Here is a 13684-nt window from a genome sequence, read left to right as displayed (position 1 = left end):
AACGGTCTCGCGCTTCTCAGGGTAGATCTCGAGAAGCCGTGGAAGCGAACAGTTTTTCTTACCTGACACTCTGACTCTCTGATATTGACTCACCGACTCTCTGTATCTTAGAACCTTTGTAATAGTTAAACGAGGATTAAAGTTCAACTTTCAAGACGTTTCAAGTGGATTTATTACAAGGCACAGGGACACTGAGAGTGGAAACAGTTACTTTGGGACAGAGACTTCGTCAGCGTAAGCTATAGCACTTTTCTCAAGGTCTCACTACGAACGAGCCTCTACAGTCATATTTCTGTAGTATGTAATTCATTGTAAAAGTTTTGGTTGCATGACAACTATTTACTTCAGAACATATAAGCAGTGATGAATGACCAGGAAAATGTTGCAGGACTAGAAAGTTTAATAGAAAAAAATATCAAGAATACAACATTGGTAAGGACATCAGCAACACAGTGCAACATTATTATACATTATAAAACATCTGACAACTATAGACAATTATGAAAACTATTTCTTAATAAAATACAATAAAGGCAAAAAATGAGAAAAATTTTAGAAATGCCAAAAACGGGTGCATGTGCATAGAAGTTGCTGTACGTCTTCAATCTTGAGGACCAGCTGACCTAAAAAGAATAAGAAACAAAACGTTTAACACCAACTTAGTGCCAACGTTTCATTTAATTATTGTGAATATTCAGCGATTGATAAAAGACTTAAGTTTAATTTACCGTCTGTGTGGTGCAAACTTCAGTGCATGCCCAGTGCACTCCTCAATATCAGCTACCTTCTTGCCAGGGAAGTTCTGCATGCAGGCCTCTACAAATAGAAGTAAAAAAAAAAGTTACACATTTAAATCTCAGTCAAACTTGGCATAACACTGATTTGAAAAATGTATGAACACTTACCCGTTATAATTTTGCAAAGGGTTAAGTTCTGGAAAGGCTTTTTTGCTCTCCTCCCCCTCAGGCTGTACTGCGCCAGGACATTGTTGGTAGCCACCTGGCGTAGAATGTGACGAATGGCTGCCCCCGGATTCGCCCCTCCCAGGCTTTCAAGGAAACGTTTCTACAAAAAAACAAACAAAAACAAGAAAAACATAAGTATACAATGAAAATGAATTTGGAGAGCTTATGTGGTCTACTTTCATTAGCCAAATCAATACATTACCAATGACAATTTATTTCATATATAATTATGTCCAATTAATTACCATTTGGTTCCTTCTTTCTGGTTGAGCCAGACTCCTGTCTAGCTCCTCCACTGTGCTGCATAGGCCCAACAGCACATCTTCCTGCAGAGGAGGCTGAGGCGGGTTCGAGACCACAGCAGCCTCCAATGTCTCTGACTTCCTCTCCATACCCTCCATCCTCCTTTCCATAGCCTCCATCCTCCTCTCCATAGCCTCTATTCTCCTAGTCATTAGCCCCATGTGCTCTTCCATGGCTAGGTACATTTGTGATAGAATTCATTTTAGTTTTTGAACATAATATACTTGTCATACGTGAAAATGTGTGTATATAGTACTTACTTCTTTTTGTGTCATCCGTCGTCCTCAATAGGAGCCTCTTTCTTTCCTCCAGGACTACAGGTAGAATTGAGATGAAATTCATTTTAGTTTTATACCCAATACACTTTTCCTGTGTGAACATCAACAAGTGTGTATGAAGTACTTACGCCTTATTACGGCAGCCATGCCTGAAGCCCCCTCCTCTTCGCCATGGGTCATTCCTGAAGTTCTTGAAAAGAAAATTGTTAGTGTTTGCTTTCTTGGTTAAGAACTTGTAATCAGATAGTAAATATAAAATTCAAAGCAAATGTACCCTCAACTGGGTCGGATGATGTTTGTTCCTCAATGTACGACTCTTCCAATGTCCGACGGCTGGGTGCTGGACTGACATGGGTTGAGGGACTGCTGCTGTCCTGCTCCGAGCTGCTGACCGAACTTGTTGGCTCTGCCATGAACTCAGGCTGTTCTTCAATCTCTGCCGGTTGTATCTCTGGCATGTGTTGAGGTCCATTATGTTGTTGCTCTGCTTCTTGCAGAGCCTGGCCTGTCCTTGCTGCGTCTCGTGCAGCCTGCTCTTCCCTGCTTGCTGCATCTCGTGCAGACTCCTCTGCTCTGTTTGCTGCATCTCCTGCATCCAGCTGGGCACGCACCAGTGCTCGCACATTCAACACCTCTCGCCGCGCCCTCTTCCATTCCTTTGTGTAGATCTGTCTGGCCAACCTCTTTGAACTCATTGGCTGCAATGCAATACCATGCAAACAATGTGTACCTGTTGCAATGAAAAGCGGGGAAAATTTAAATACAACATTACAACAACAACACAAATTTAAGCACAGTGTTTCAGTTTACAACCATACTTGCACTTGACAAAAATACACACAGGATTAAAACTAGGGATGAGGTAAGAATGTGTGAGACAAACATGACAGTAGCATTGCATTCAATCGAGCAGGAAAGCAAAACAAATGTGTAACAAAAGAATGGTCTGTTGCAGAAAAAAAAAAAATATATATATATATATATATAGAGAGAGAGAGAGAGAGAGAGAGCGGCACGGTGGTGTAGTGGTTAGCGCTGTCACCTGACAGCAAGAAGGTCCTGGGTTCGAGCCCCGTGGCCGGCGAGGGCCTTTCTGTGTGGAGTTTGCATGTTCTCCCCGTGTCTGCGTGGGTTTCCTCTGGGTGCTCCGGTTTCCCCCACAGTCCAAAGACATGCAGGTTAGGTTAACTGGCGACTCTAAATTGACCGTAGGTGTGAGTGTGAATGGTTGTCTGTGTCTATGTGTCAGCCCTGTGATGACCTGGCGACTTGTCCAGGGTGTACCCCGCCTTTCGCCCGTAGTCAGCTGGGATAGGCTCCAACTTGCCTGCGACCCTGTAGAAGGATAAAGCGGCTAGAGATAATGAGATGAGATATATATATAAAAATAATATTCTGCAATTACTTGTTGGCAACTTGTGTCTGCGGCTGGGACTACAATGGATGCATTAAGTCAACGACTTAACTATAATCAATGGAATTGGCTTTTATAGTAGCTATTATAGTATTATTACTATAATATAAAAGTCTTAACTATAATCAATGGAATTAGCTACACCAGAAAAGGCAGCACAGAGAACATTCTAAAAATAGCCCATTATTTTTCAACTTCATGTATTTTGACTCAACTTGACTAAGCGTAGTGCACCACATCCAGTGAAGCTCCAGCCTGAGACAGTGTATATAAACTAGCCTTTAACCACAATAAAATGAATCTTACCTTTTCAAGAGTGAATCCCAGTCGTGTAGTCAAGTAGAATCCAAAGCTTTGTTGTCAAAGTAGAAGCTGTTGAAGCAAAAGGTGCTCTCTGCGTCCGAAGATAGCAGCAATTGATTCTGTTCATTGCGATCAACCCAATTATCCATGTCTTCACAGCCACACCCCCACCACGTCAGGCAACCTGGTGGCCAATCAGCAGTCTATGTTCATTTCAAACTGAGGGCGGTCGTTGCGATACAAACGTTTAGATAGTAAAATGTTAACAAATGACTTCCATAGAACCCGCTTATGATATAAAACTACCACATTCTAAAAATACATTTCTATTTTCTACCCACATAGCCTACCGCATAAAGTTTGCAACAACAACCATTTATTCTAGTAAATATAGAGGCAGATATCCCTTATGCGAAAACAATTTTTTTTTTCTTGCGGCAGGACGGCAGTGTTTCCTGTCCACGAAATTGCCCTCTGCATTAAAGTACAGAGCCGTTGCAGTATGCCGTTTATTTTTATCCAAACTATAGCATTTACTGCACTTACACTGTAGTAATTCTGTTCTGCACTACAGCATTACTCTAGTAATAACAATTCACTGTAGTGCAGAGTTTGATTCTTTCCATAAAGGATGGCATCATGGTAGCTAACATGCTAAATAAATGGCTGTACTATCGACATACCTTCAGTTGATCTTGTGTAGGCGTAAGGTGAAACGTTTTCAAATAGATGCATGCTGAATTGCTGTGCCATTAGACTTTTCGTTTAGTGTACAGGGGGAAAAAAAACCTCTGCAAAAACGTAAACATCCAGTTGTCCTCTCATTTCCAATGAGCTCTCTAACCATAGCTATTACAGGACGTGACATCACACACACGCGAGGCAGTCTTAAAGGCATACCGCATATTTTGTAGATTAATAATTTCAGTCTACTGCTACAATAATATGCCGTTGTGTACGTTAACTCATGAGTTATATGGCAATCTATTGAATTTGCAAAGTGTTGCTGTAGCAGCTTTGTCAGTTACAAAAACAAAAACTAGTTGAACCAGTTTCCAAAAGCCAGTATGCACACACAATGGCTTTAATAGCCCAGCCATTTCATGTGCCTCTGAATGGCTGTCATTAGCAAGTAGGCTAAGCTTAATTGCTCTTGGTCTAGTTTTTTGTGTGAATTTAAAACTCAGTTTGGAATACTTATAGACCCTTTTCAGTCACGTGACCTTCGTAAACGCGACCGCCATTTTGGACATGTAGTGGACTTCGGCTTGAATCAGTTTGAATGCGAGGAAGGCGACAAACGAAAAACATAAAAGAAAAAGGAGCGAGATGCAGAAAACACCTTCACTATCCAGCGACGTAGGGCATTTACAGGACGAGCAGAGGGAGAGATATTTGCAAAAATTGAGGTTAGCAGGCTTAGAGAACGACGTTTACCTGGATTGTTCACTGACGGAAGTACACGAAGCCCTCGTCTTTACCTGACTTCGGCCCACATGATCTGTATACCTATGTCATTAAAAACCCATCGCCATACACATACACGCCAACGTCCGAGGTTCCGGAGCGCCCTCCGGCTTGCTCCAGGAGTGCTCCGGCCGAGGTTCCCCTCAAATTAAGCAGCGCGCGCCGGCTTGCTCCCGGAGTGCTCTGTCCGAGGTTCCGGAGCGCGCTCCGGCTTGCTCCAGGAGTGCTCCGGCCGAGGTTATGGAGCACGCTCCGGCTTGCTCTGGAGCAAGCCGGAGCACGCTGCTTAATTTGAGGTCAACCTCGGCCGGAGTGTGCTCCAGAACCTCGGCCGGAGCACTCCGGGAGCAAGCCGGCGCGCGCTGCTTAATTTGAGGGGAACCTCGGCCAGAGCACTCCGGGAGCAAGCCGGCGCGCGCTGCTTAATTTGAGGGGAACCTCGGCCGGAGCACTCCGGGAGCAAGCCGGCGCGCGCTGCTTAATTTGAGGGAGAGCAAGCCGGAGCGCGCTCCGGAACCTCGGACGTTGGCTCCAGCAGCTATTTATACTGGATCCGGTGTAAATAGCTGCTGGATCATAATTACAGTAAACTAGTAAATACAGTAAAGGAAAAACTTGAGACTGAAAGGTTTTAACAGTCATCCAAATGACTGAACGTAAACATTGCTACAGTAACATACCAGCTACTGTTGTTGACATTAGCTAGTCAACAATAGCTACTACAGAAGAACAAAGAGGTTACAATGGGTTATTTTAGCCTATTTGGTTACACACTCGCCGCCACAGAATGTTAACAGCAATGTAATGCCTTTTCTGGCTAATTTTATTCATCTTACCTCCAACAAAGTGGTCACTACACAAGCGCTGGTATGCCGAGGGCTGCCAATCTGTTAATAGCCACTATCCATCTTCTCCATCGGGATCCGATAAAATGATAAACCTTGCCTTGTTTGTTGATGGTTACTACATCCAGGTGCACAACAATATAGTGGCATGATGGAAGTCTTGCTGAAAGTAAAAACTTTCTTTGCTGCTGTTCCTCAATGTTGGCTGTGGTAAACTACTGGTAGTACACGTCCAAAATGGCAGCCGCGTTTGTCGTGACGTCACGTGAAAAGGGTCCATTGCGACGTCTACATTTTATTTTTTATTGTAGTCTACTTGACTTAATACAACTTGCGACATACATACTTATTTTATTGTAGTGTACTTTACTCTTTCTATTTCAGCTTTGGTTCAATTAATGTGCTATAAAAACAATGAATGGAGAAACAATGAATGAAAGCTGCACCACAGACCTAAAATGAACTAGACTGGCAGCGTCTGTTCTAAACACTAGGTGGAAACTGGACGCCATCTTACCCCAAACTAACTCAGCTGTGAGTTGTTTAACAGTATTTTATTTATTTATTTTCGGAGGGATTTTCACATTGCATGCCGATTTTTTTTTTTTATAGGCTACACAGCAATAACAGTTTGCTGTGCGAAGTCTGGAGTAAAGTCTGGGGTAGCCAAAAATGGCGGCTGCAGATTCCGGTACCACGTGACCGACTGCCAGTATAGTTTACTTTAGGTCTGTGGGCTGCACTAATACAGTGATATGCTCAGTTTTTCATAGCCAAGAGAAACAAGGAGAGAACATACCAAGTCATTAGGGGAAAAAACTGTGTTGTACTGCAGGATAAAAAATGAAATATTGTTTTTTAAGGCCACAAATACAATGGGTCCACAAAACTCAGCATCAATAAATCTTGTCTTTAAACCAGTTTGCAAAAGATAAAATGCAATGGCCAGCTAATCAGCCATTTAATGTGTGGAATCTGAATAGCAGTAGCCTAAGCCCATGTTTACATTAGACCGTATCAGCGGATCATCAATTAACGTTTTTAAAATGATTAGTGTGCACACAGCAACACCAATACACGATTTGCGTGCACACAGCAACACCAATACACGGATACGCTCGGCTCCGCAGGCATCCTGCGCTCCAAATCACTCCGCCCTGAACAGCGAGTGCCCTCTGGAGGGTGCACACTCCGGCCCTGCGCAGCTCACAGAGCACGCGAGTGAAGTGCACAAGCTGTGATTCGAGACTGAGCCGCTGTGTGTGTGATCCCAGCGCATATCACTTACCACTTGCAAGTGGAAGGATGGCAAGCCTAAAGACAATCATAACTACACAATGGGCAGTATTTGCATCAGTATTTGCAGTATTTTCATACTTTTATACTCTTTAATGAAAGGTGATACAAGGCGGAAGTCCGCGCCGTTTTTCAGCAGTCGCGTCACATGACCAACGCCAGCGAATCAGGAAGGTGGATGTCACAGTGACGTTGTCCAATGACAACACCAGCTAGAGCTCAGCACAGCATATCCGCGTATCTCAATGTTTACACAGCACCGGAGCTGACACGATCTGGATTGAATACGTGGACGCTGGCGGATTCCCGTTTCCCGGCGTTTCCAGGCGGTTTAATGTAAACGGACAGTGCATCCGCGAAGAAAACGAGACAGATACGGTCTAATGTAAACTTGGCCTAACAATGGCTGTCATTATCAAGTAATTAGGCTCTTGGCCTACTTGTGTGTCTGCATTTCACTGAATTTAAAACAACTTAAAACAACTTGAGACATCTGTACTTATTTTATTGTAGCCTACTTTACTCTTTCTATTTCATCTTTGGTTCAATTAATGTGCTATAAAAACAATGAATGGAGAAACAATGAATGAAGGCTGCACTAATACAGTGATATGCACACAGTTTTTCATAGCCAAGAGAAAAAGGAGAGAACATACCAAATCATTAGGGGGAAAAAACTGTTGTACTGCGGGATATAATTTGAAATATTGTTTTTTAAGGCCACAAATGCAAGGGGTCCACCAAATCCAGCACCAATAATGTTGTTTTTAAACAAGTTTGCAAAAGATAAAATGCAATGGCCAGCTAATCAGCCATTTAATATGTGGAATCTTAATAGCAGCCTACCAATGGCTTGCATTATCAGGTAATTAGGCTCTTGCCTACCACACACACAATGAATGGGGAACCCCGTTTGGAATGCAACTTGCAATATAATTCACTTTGTATGGTACTCTTTGCACTCTTTGTAAGTTAGACCTACTTTTGTGTATGTCTCTATTTCACTGAATTTAAAACAAATATCATACCTTTTTGTATTTTACTCTATTTGCACTTTGGTCCAATTTAGCCCTACCATAAAAATGAACAGGAGAAATTAATGAATAATGTCACACTAGGCTGGCCTAGTGTAAAATATCAAGGAAACAAAAACTGTCAGCACTGGTTCTCAGAACAACCAAAAAACAGCCAAGCATAACATTGTGTGGTGGTAGCAGTGCAACTACTGGCTAACGTTTCATATGAGTGGTTCCCTAAAAGTTCAAGGAATGTTAGCCTTTGTTTGGTTTTTGCTGTAACCAAAGGGAACGTTCTTTAAATGGTAGTTTTTGGTTTGGTTATAACCTAACCTTTAGAGAACCAAATTCTAACGTTCCCTTTACGTCCTCTGTTACTAGGGTAAGTGCTTGCATGTTTGGAGTTGGATGAGCTTCCTTCTTCCTCGTTCTGAAGATGTTTTTCCGCTTGTTCTTACTTGGAAACATGGCATGGAGAACTACTATTCTATGATCGGAATCAAATGGTGTACTAGCATTGGGGTATACTCGGCAATGCTGTGAGGCCCTCTTGACAAACCATTCACCCAAGATGTAATCAAGCCGCCTGTAATATCCAAGGTTGGATTTAAATTACCATCTATGCATAGGTGTTCTAGTGGCAAATAAGGTATTGAGAATCTATAGATTGTTGTTCTCAGCAACTTCGATCAGCTTCATGCCATTAAAGCTTGTGGGTTCATCGTCATTAAAACGACCAACACAGTTCCAGTTGTTACTCTGGCAATCGTTGCCTATCGTTGCATTGAAGTCACCACATACAACCAGTTTAGAACCTGGATGCATTTGCTTAGCTGTTTTTAAAGTCTTGGATAGGGTGTTATAGAAGGCTTCCTTAGTGGAGTTTGCATGTTCTTCAATCGGACAATAGCAGGAAACTACAGTCAGTTTAACACCGTGGACAGATATTCTAGCCAGTATAATTCTCCCTTCCATAATATGCTCTATGTCCAACAAGTTGACATGGGGGGCTATTATTATCACAACACCGGCATAGGCTTTTCTCTGTAGTCCACTATATAGGACACGCCATCCTTGTAGCATCTCATCAGTGAATTCAATCTCATCCTGGCCAGTAATTCGGGCTTCTTGTATACAGCACACGTCATGTTGTAGAGACTTTATCTGTATCAAGTGTTCTGCCAGCTTTATCTCGCATTTTGCAGTTCTTACATTTATTGTTCCGATTTTGACCTGGTGGTAGTTCTTTGGGTTTCGTTTGGTTTTATGGTGCTGTGTAATTCTGGTTTTCATAGTGACTGACTGACTGTGCGACAGTTTATTGGAGTATTAGAGTAATACTACTACAGATATTAGTCTATCAAACAACGAGAAACAATAGTTTCTCGAGAGACAATAGTTTTATGTCCGGTAGAGGACAAAAACTTTTCTACCTTTTAAACAAACGTTATCAAATTTGCTTTATAACTAAGAGGGAAGAGGCTACTTCACTTCCTAGCGCCAGTGACTCCGTTGGTTCGCCCAGTCACAAGACCGAGCTATCCAGGGTGTACCTGTCCTAATGACGGAGGTGGAGTCTGGCTTGAGTGTGATAGGCGATTAGACTTAGCAGGACTTACAGACACTGCCTTCTAAGCCTAGCGGATAAACCGAGAGTTGCGCATCACACCCCATACACCCCTTCGGCGCTAATGATATAGCCAAGGAAGGAAATCTTGTTTAGATGAAACTCACACTTCTCGGCCTTTACATAGAGGTTGTTCTCTAACAGTCACTTGAGAATGGTTCTGACGTGTTCCTGGTGACTCTGGACATCTGAAGAGTAAATCAGGATGTCGTCAATATCGGCGATGACATATTTGCCCAGCATGTCCCATAGCATGTCATTGATGAAGCACTGGAACATGCTGAAGAAAGGCCATACGGCATGACTCGGTACTCGAACTGCCCCGCGGTTGTGCTGAAGGCCGTCTTCCATTCATCACCCCTCCTTATTCAGATCAGGTTGTATGCACTTCGTAGATCGAGCTTTGAAAATATCTTAGTGGATTGAAGCTGTTCAAGAGCTGCTGGAACCAGCGGAAGAGGATAAGGATACTTTACGGTGACCTGGTTTAAGCCTCTGTAGTCGATGCAAGGCCTCAGTCTACCTCCTCGTTTCTCAACAAAAAAGAAACCAGCCGAGGCAGGTGAGTTGGAAGGCCGGATGTATCCCTGTTTGAGAGCCTCCTGAATATATTCCTCCATGGCTGCTTGTTCCTTTTGGGACAAGGGATAAATACAACCATGTGGAGGAGACATACCTGGCAGTAAGTCGATCAAGCAATCGTACGGCCTGTGAGCAGGTAACCCGCAGGCCTTCCCCTTACTGAAGACCTCTGCAAGGTCTAAGTAACAATTTGGAATATTGTCTTTGGAGTCAGATTGGGGGCTCTCTACGGAGGTAGAAGCTACTCTGATCTGAGGGAGAGAGAGGCAGTTCTGGAAGCATGTGGGTGACCATTGAAGAATTTCCTTGTTTTGCTATGAAATCAATGGATCATGTAGCTGCAGCCAGGGATAGCCAAGGATGATGTCATGATCGATGGTGGCAGTTACATACAGTGATATTAATTCTTTGTGTAAAGCCCCTATTTGAATCTGTACTGGTTGTGTGCGAGTGGTGACCAGTCCATCGCCTATGGGTCCTCCATTGATGGTCTTGATACTGAGTGTGCTGTGCAGGGAGATGGTAGGCAGGTCGAGATTCTGCACGATGGCACTACTGATAAAGTTCCCCTCTGCCCCTGAATCAATAAAAGCAGATAAGACATGAGTGGAGGACCCTACCCTGAGTAGGACTGGGAAGGTAAAAGATTTAGAACTGAATTTTCTCACTGCACTTGTGGAGCTTACAGGCCTCTCTGTTGGGGTCTCTCAGGCTGATCATATGGGACATTGCCGGATGCTATGCTCAGGCCTACCACAGTAGAAACATAACCCCTCCTTGCGCCGCCTAGCACGTTTGGCGCGAGTTAGATCGGTGTGTGAGACCTCCATGGGTGAGCCATCCTCCATAGACTGGGCAGATTTGGTGTTGAAGTGGATAGATGGTCAGTGCTTTAAAGGAACAGTCCACCGTACTTCCATAATGAAATATGCTCTTATCTGAATTGAGACGAGCTGCTCCGTACCTATCCGAGCTTTGCGCGACCTCCCAGTCAGTCAGACGCAGTCAGACGTGCTGTCACTCCTGTTAGCAATGTAGCTAGGCTCAGTATGGCCAACGGTATTTTTTGGGGCTGTAGTTAGATGCGACCAAACTCTTCCGCGTTTTTCCTGTTTACATAGGTTTATATGACCAGTGATATGAAACAAGTTCAGTTACACAAATTGAAACGTAGTGATTTTCTATGCTATGGAAAGTCGGCACTATAATGACAGGTGTACTAACACCTTCTGTGCGCTTTGGCAGTGCATTGATATCTGAGCTCTGTATCAATGCGCTGTCGAAGCGCGCAGAAGGTGTTAGTATGCCTGTCATTATAGTGCCGACTTTCCATAGCATAGAAAATTGCTACGTTTCAATTTGTGTAACTGAACTTGTTTCATATCACTGGTCATATAAACCTATGTAAACAGGAAAAACGCGGAAGAGTTTGGTCGCATCTAACTACAGCCCCAAAAAATACCGTTGGCCATACTGAGCCTAGCTACATCGCTAACAGGAGTGACAGCGCGTCTGACTGCATCTGACTGACTGGGAGGTCGCGCAAAGCTCGGATAGGTACGGAGCAGCTCGTCTCAATTCAGATAAGAGCATATTTCATTATGGAAATATGGTGGACTGTTCCTTTAAGCTTGTGACATACATCAACTTGATGCAACCTGGACACATTATCAGTGATGTAACCCGGGGTCCTCAAGTGTTTTGGGTCTTTCAACATCATACACTCTCACCCAGGTGACCCAGCCGGGGTGGATCAAGCCCAGGCCTATGTCCAGGTAGTGCTACCGTACCCACGGATCTTCTCTCCTTATCCACAGCCACCTTGAGGCAACTTCTGCTGCCTCAGTGGCCTCCTTGATGGCCCTTTGCCTCCTGACTCCTGTGATGCCCAGCATGTTATAGGCCCTCCAGAGGGACTGGCCTGCGAACCCTCTGCATTCCACCTCAACGGGCTCGCACCATGCTCGCCACCCATTGCGCCGACATTCCTCCACTAGCTTGGTGTATTTTGCCCTCTTCCTCTCATTGGCCTCCTCGATTCGGTCCTTCGAGGGGACAGTGAGTTCCAAGAGAACAACCTGCTTGGAGGCGTCCGAGATAAGCACCATGTCTGGCCTCAGCATTGTTATGGCAACAGTTTCTGGAAACTTAAGTTGCTTCGCCAGGTCAACTTTCAGCTCCCACTCTTGTGTCATTGCTAACAGGCCAGAATAGGTGGTCCTGGCAGCTGATGTTGGCTTCTCCCCAGCCCTGACAAAAGCGATGGTGTTCTTCACTGGGCAGAGGTACTTGCAGTGACTAATCCCACTGCTGATGGTATTTGCTATTGCCTTCAGGACTTGGTTGTGGTGCCAGCGGTAGCGCTCCTCGCCTAGGGCTTTTGAACAGCAACTGAGGATGTATTTTAGGGTCACCCTCTTCAGGCACAAGGTGCAGACTGGTGATTCCACCTTTCCCCAGCAGAACAAGTTGGATGGGCTTGGTAGAACATCATAGACAGCCTGGATCAAGAATCTTATGCGATGGGGCTCAGCTTTCCACAGCTCCGCCCATGAGAGTTTGTGGTCCACTGCTTGTTCCCATCTCACCCAGGCTCCCTGCTGTCACATTCCAGCCATCCTGCTGGCTCGCTCCTCCTCCACTGATGCCCACACCTCTTCTTGAACCAGTGCTCTCCTATCCTTCCCCTGTGCCTTGTCATAGTGAGGTGTTATGCTACTACCTAGGCCTGCTCTTCCACGAGTTACTGCTCCCACCAGTGCCCTGTGCCGTAACTGTGACTCAGCAACATCCACAGCCTCTGCTGCCCTCCACTTCTGTCCTGTCTTCACTTCAATCCCCACCTGGGAGACTTTTGGGTCATTTGACTCTCGGTACTGCAACACCTCCCTAGTACGGCTCACCTTGAATTCTTCATTCAGGTTGCTGATAGGCAGCTTCAGCTTGTTGTTCTGACCATACAGGGCGATGCTGCTCAGGTTCCAGGGTAGACCCAGCCACTTCCATAGGAACCTGCTAACTCGAAGCCCTCGACCATGGAGATTGGAACCTCATAGACCAAGAGGGGCCAGAGTAACCATGGGAGGATGCCAAGCTGGTAAATCCAGGCCTTGAATTTACCAGGTAGGCCCGAGTTATCCACTGCAGCTAGCCAGGCTTCCAGTTCTAGATTGGTCACACGGATGGCTGCCGTGTCTCTCAGGCTGCAGTCAAACACCTTTCCCAGGTTCTTCACTGGTTTCTCAGTGATAGATGGTATCTGGGTGCCGCCAAGTGCGAAGTGGAACTTGTTGGTGACCTTACCTTTCTTCAGCACCAAGGATCTGGATTTTGCCGGCTTAAAGCTCATGCGAGCCCAGGTGGTCATTTCCTCCAGGCCCTTCAGGATCCACCTGCTCCCTGGAACATGTGGTGTTGTCACAGTCAGGTCATCCATGAAGGCCCTAATGGGCGGCTGTCGGACACCAGACTGTGAGGGGCCCTCTGCACTGAACCTCAACAGATTTCACCAGCATGTTCATGGCGAGTGCGAACAGGATCACTGAAATAGTGCATCCAGTGATGATCCCCTTCTCAAGCTTGTGCCAG

The 13684-nt window shown here is 44.8% G+C and overlaps 1 protein-coding gene across 2 annotated transcripts; it reads right to left on the bottom strand.

Moving 5' to 3' along the window:
• Nucleotides 1-393: 393 nt before the first annotated feature.
• On the bottom strand, nucleotides 394-4349 carry LOC132899885 (uncharacterized). 2 transcript variants are annotated; one of them, XM_060941937.1, is made up of 10 exons: nucleotides 3947-4349; nucleotides 3267-3447; nucleotides 2589-2881; nucleotides 1821-2276; nucleotides 1675-1728; nucleotides 1529-1582; nucleotides 1211-1443; nucleotides 906-1065; nucleotides 729-816; nucleotides 394-623 (listed from the first exon to the last, which is right to left on the bottom strand). In XM_060941937.1, exons 4-10 carry the CDS (start codon nucleotides 2239-2241, stop codon nucleotides 602-604), a joined length of 1032 nt encoding a protein of 343 aa, XP_060797920.1. In that variant the 5' UTR covers nucleotides 2242-2276; nucleotides 2589-2881; nucleotides 3267-3447; nucleotides 3947-4349; the 3' UTR covers nucleotides 394-601. The 2 variants fall into 2 exon arrangements, with proteins under 2 accessions (XP_060797920.1, XP_060797922.1); XM_060941939.1 differs by lacking the exons at nucleotides 2589-2881; nucleotides 3267-3447; nucleotides 3947-4349 and having other exon boundaries at nucleotides 1821-2529.
• Between the last annotated feature and the right edge of the window lie 9335 nt (nucleotides 4350-13684).

Source organism: Neoarius graeffei, chromosome 16 (assembly GCF_027579695.1).
Source record: "Neoarius graeffei isolate fNeoGra1 chromosome 16, fNeoGra1.pri, whole genome shotgun sequence".
Lineage (NCBI taxonomy): Eukaryota > Metazoa > Chordata > Actinopteri > Siluriformes > Ariidae > Neoarius > Neoarius graeffei.
The sequence above is the reverse complement of the archived record's forward strand: the minus strand, read 5'-3'. Positions and strand labels throughout refer to the sequence as shown.

Excerpts from the sequence above, each read along its gene's own strand:
- LOC132899885 (XM_060941937.1), bottom strand. The coding sequence starts at position 2,241 with ATGAGTTCAAAGAGGTTGGCCAGACAGATCTACACAAAGGAATGGAAG. Across the intron at positions 1,066-1,210 it reads CAGAAAGAAGGAACCAAATG|AAACGTTTCCTTGAAAGCCT; the intron begins GTAATTAATTGG and ends GTTTTTTTGTAG. Across the intron at positions 817-905 it reads CCTTTGCAAAATTATAACGG|AGGCCTGCATGCAGAACTTC; the intron begins GTAAGTGTTCAT and ends TTCTATTTGTAG.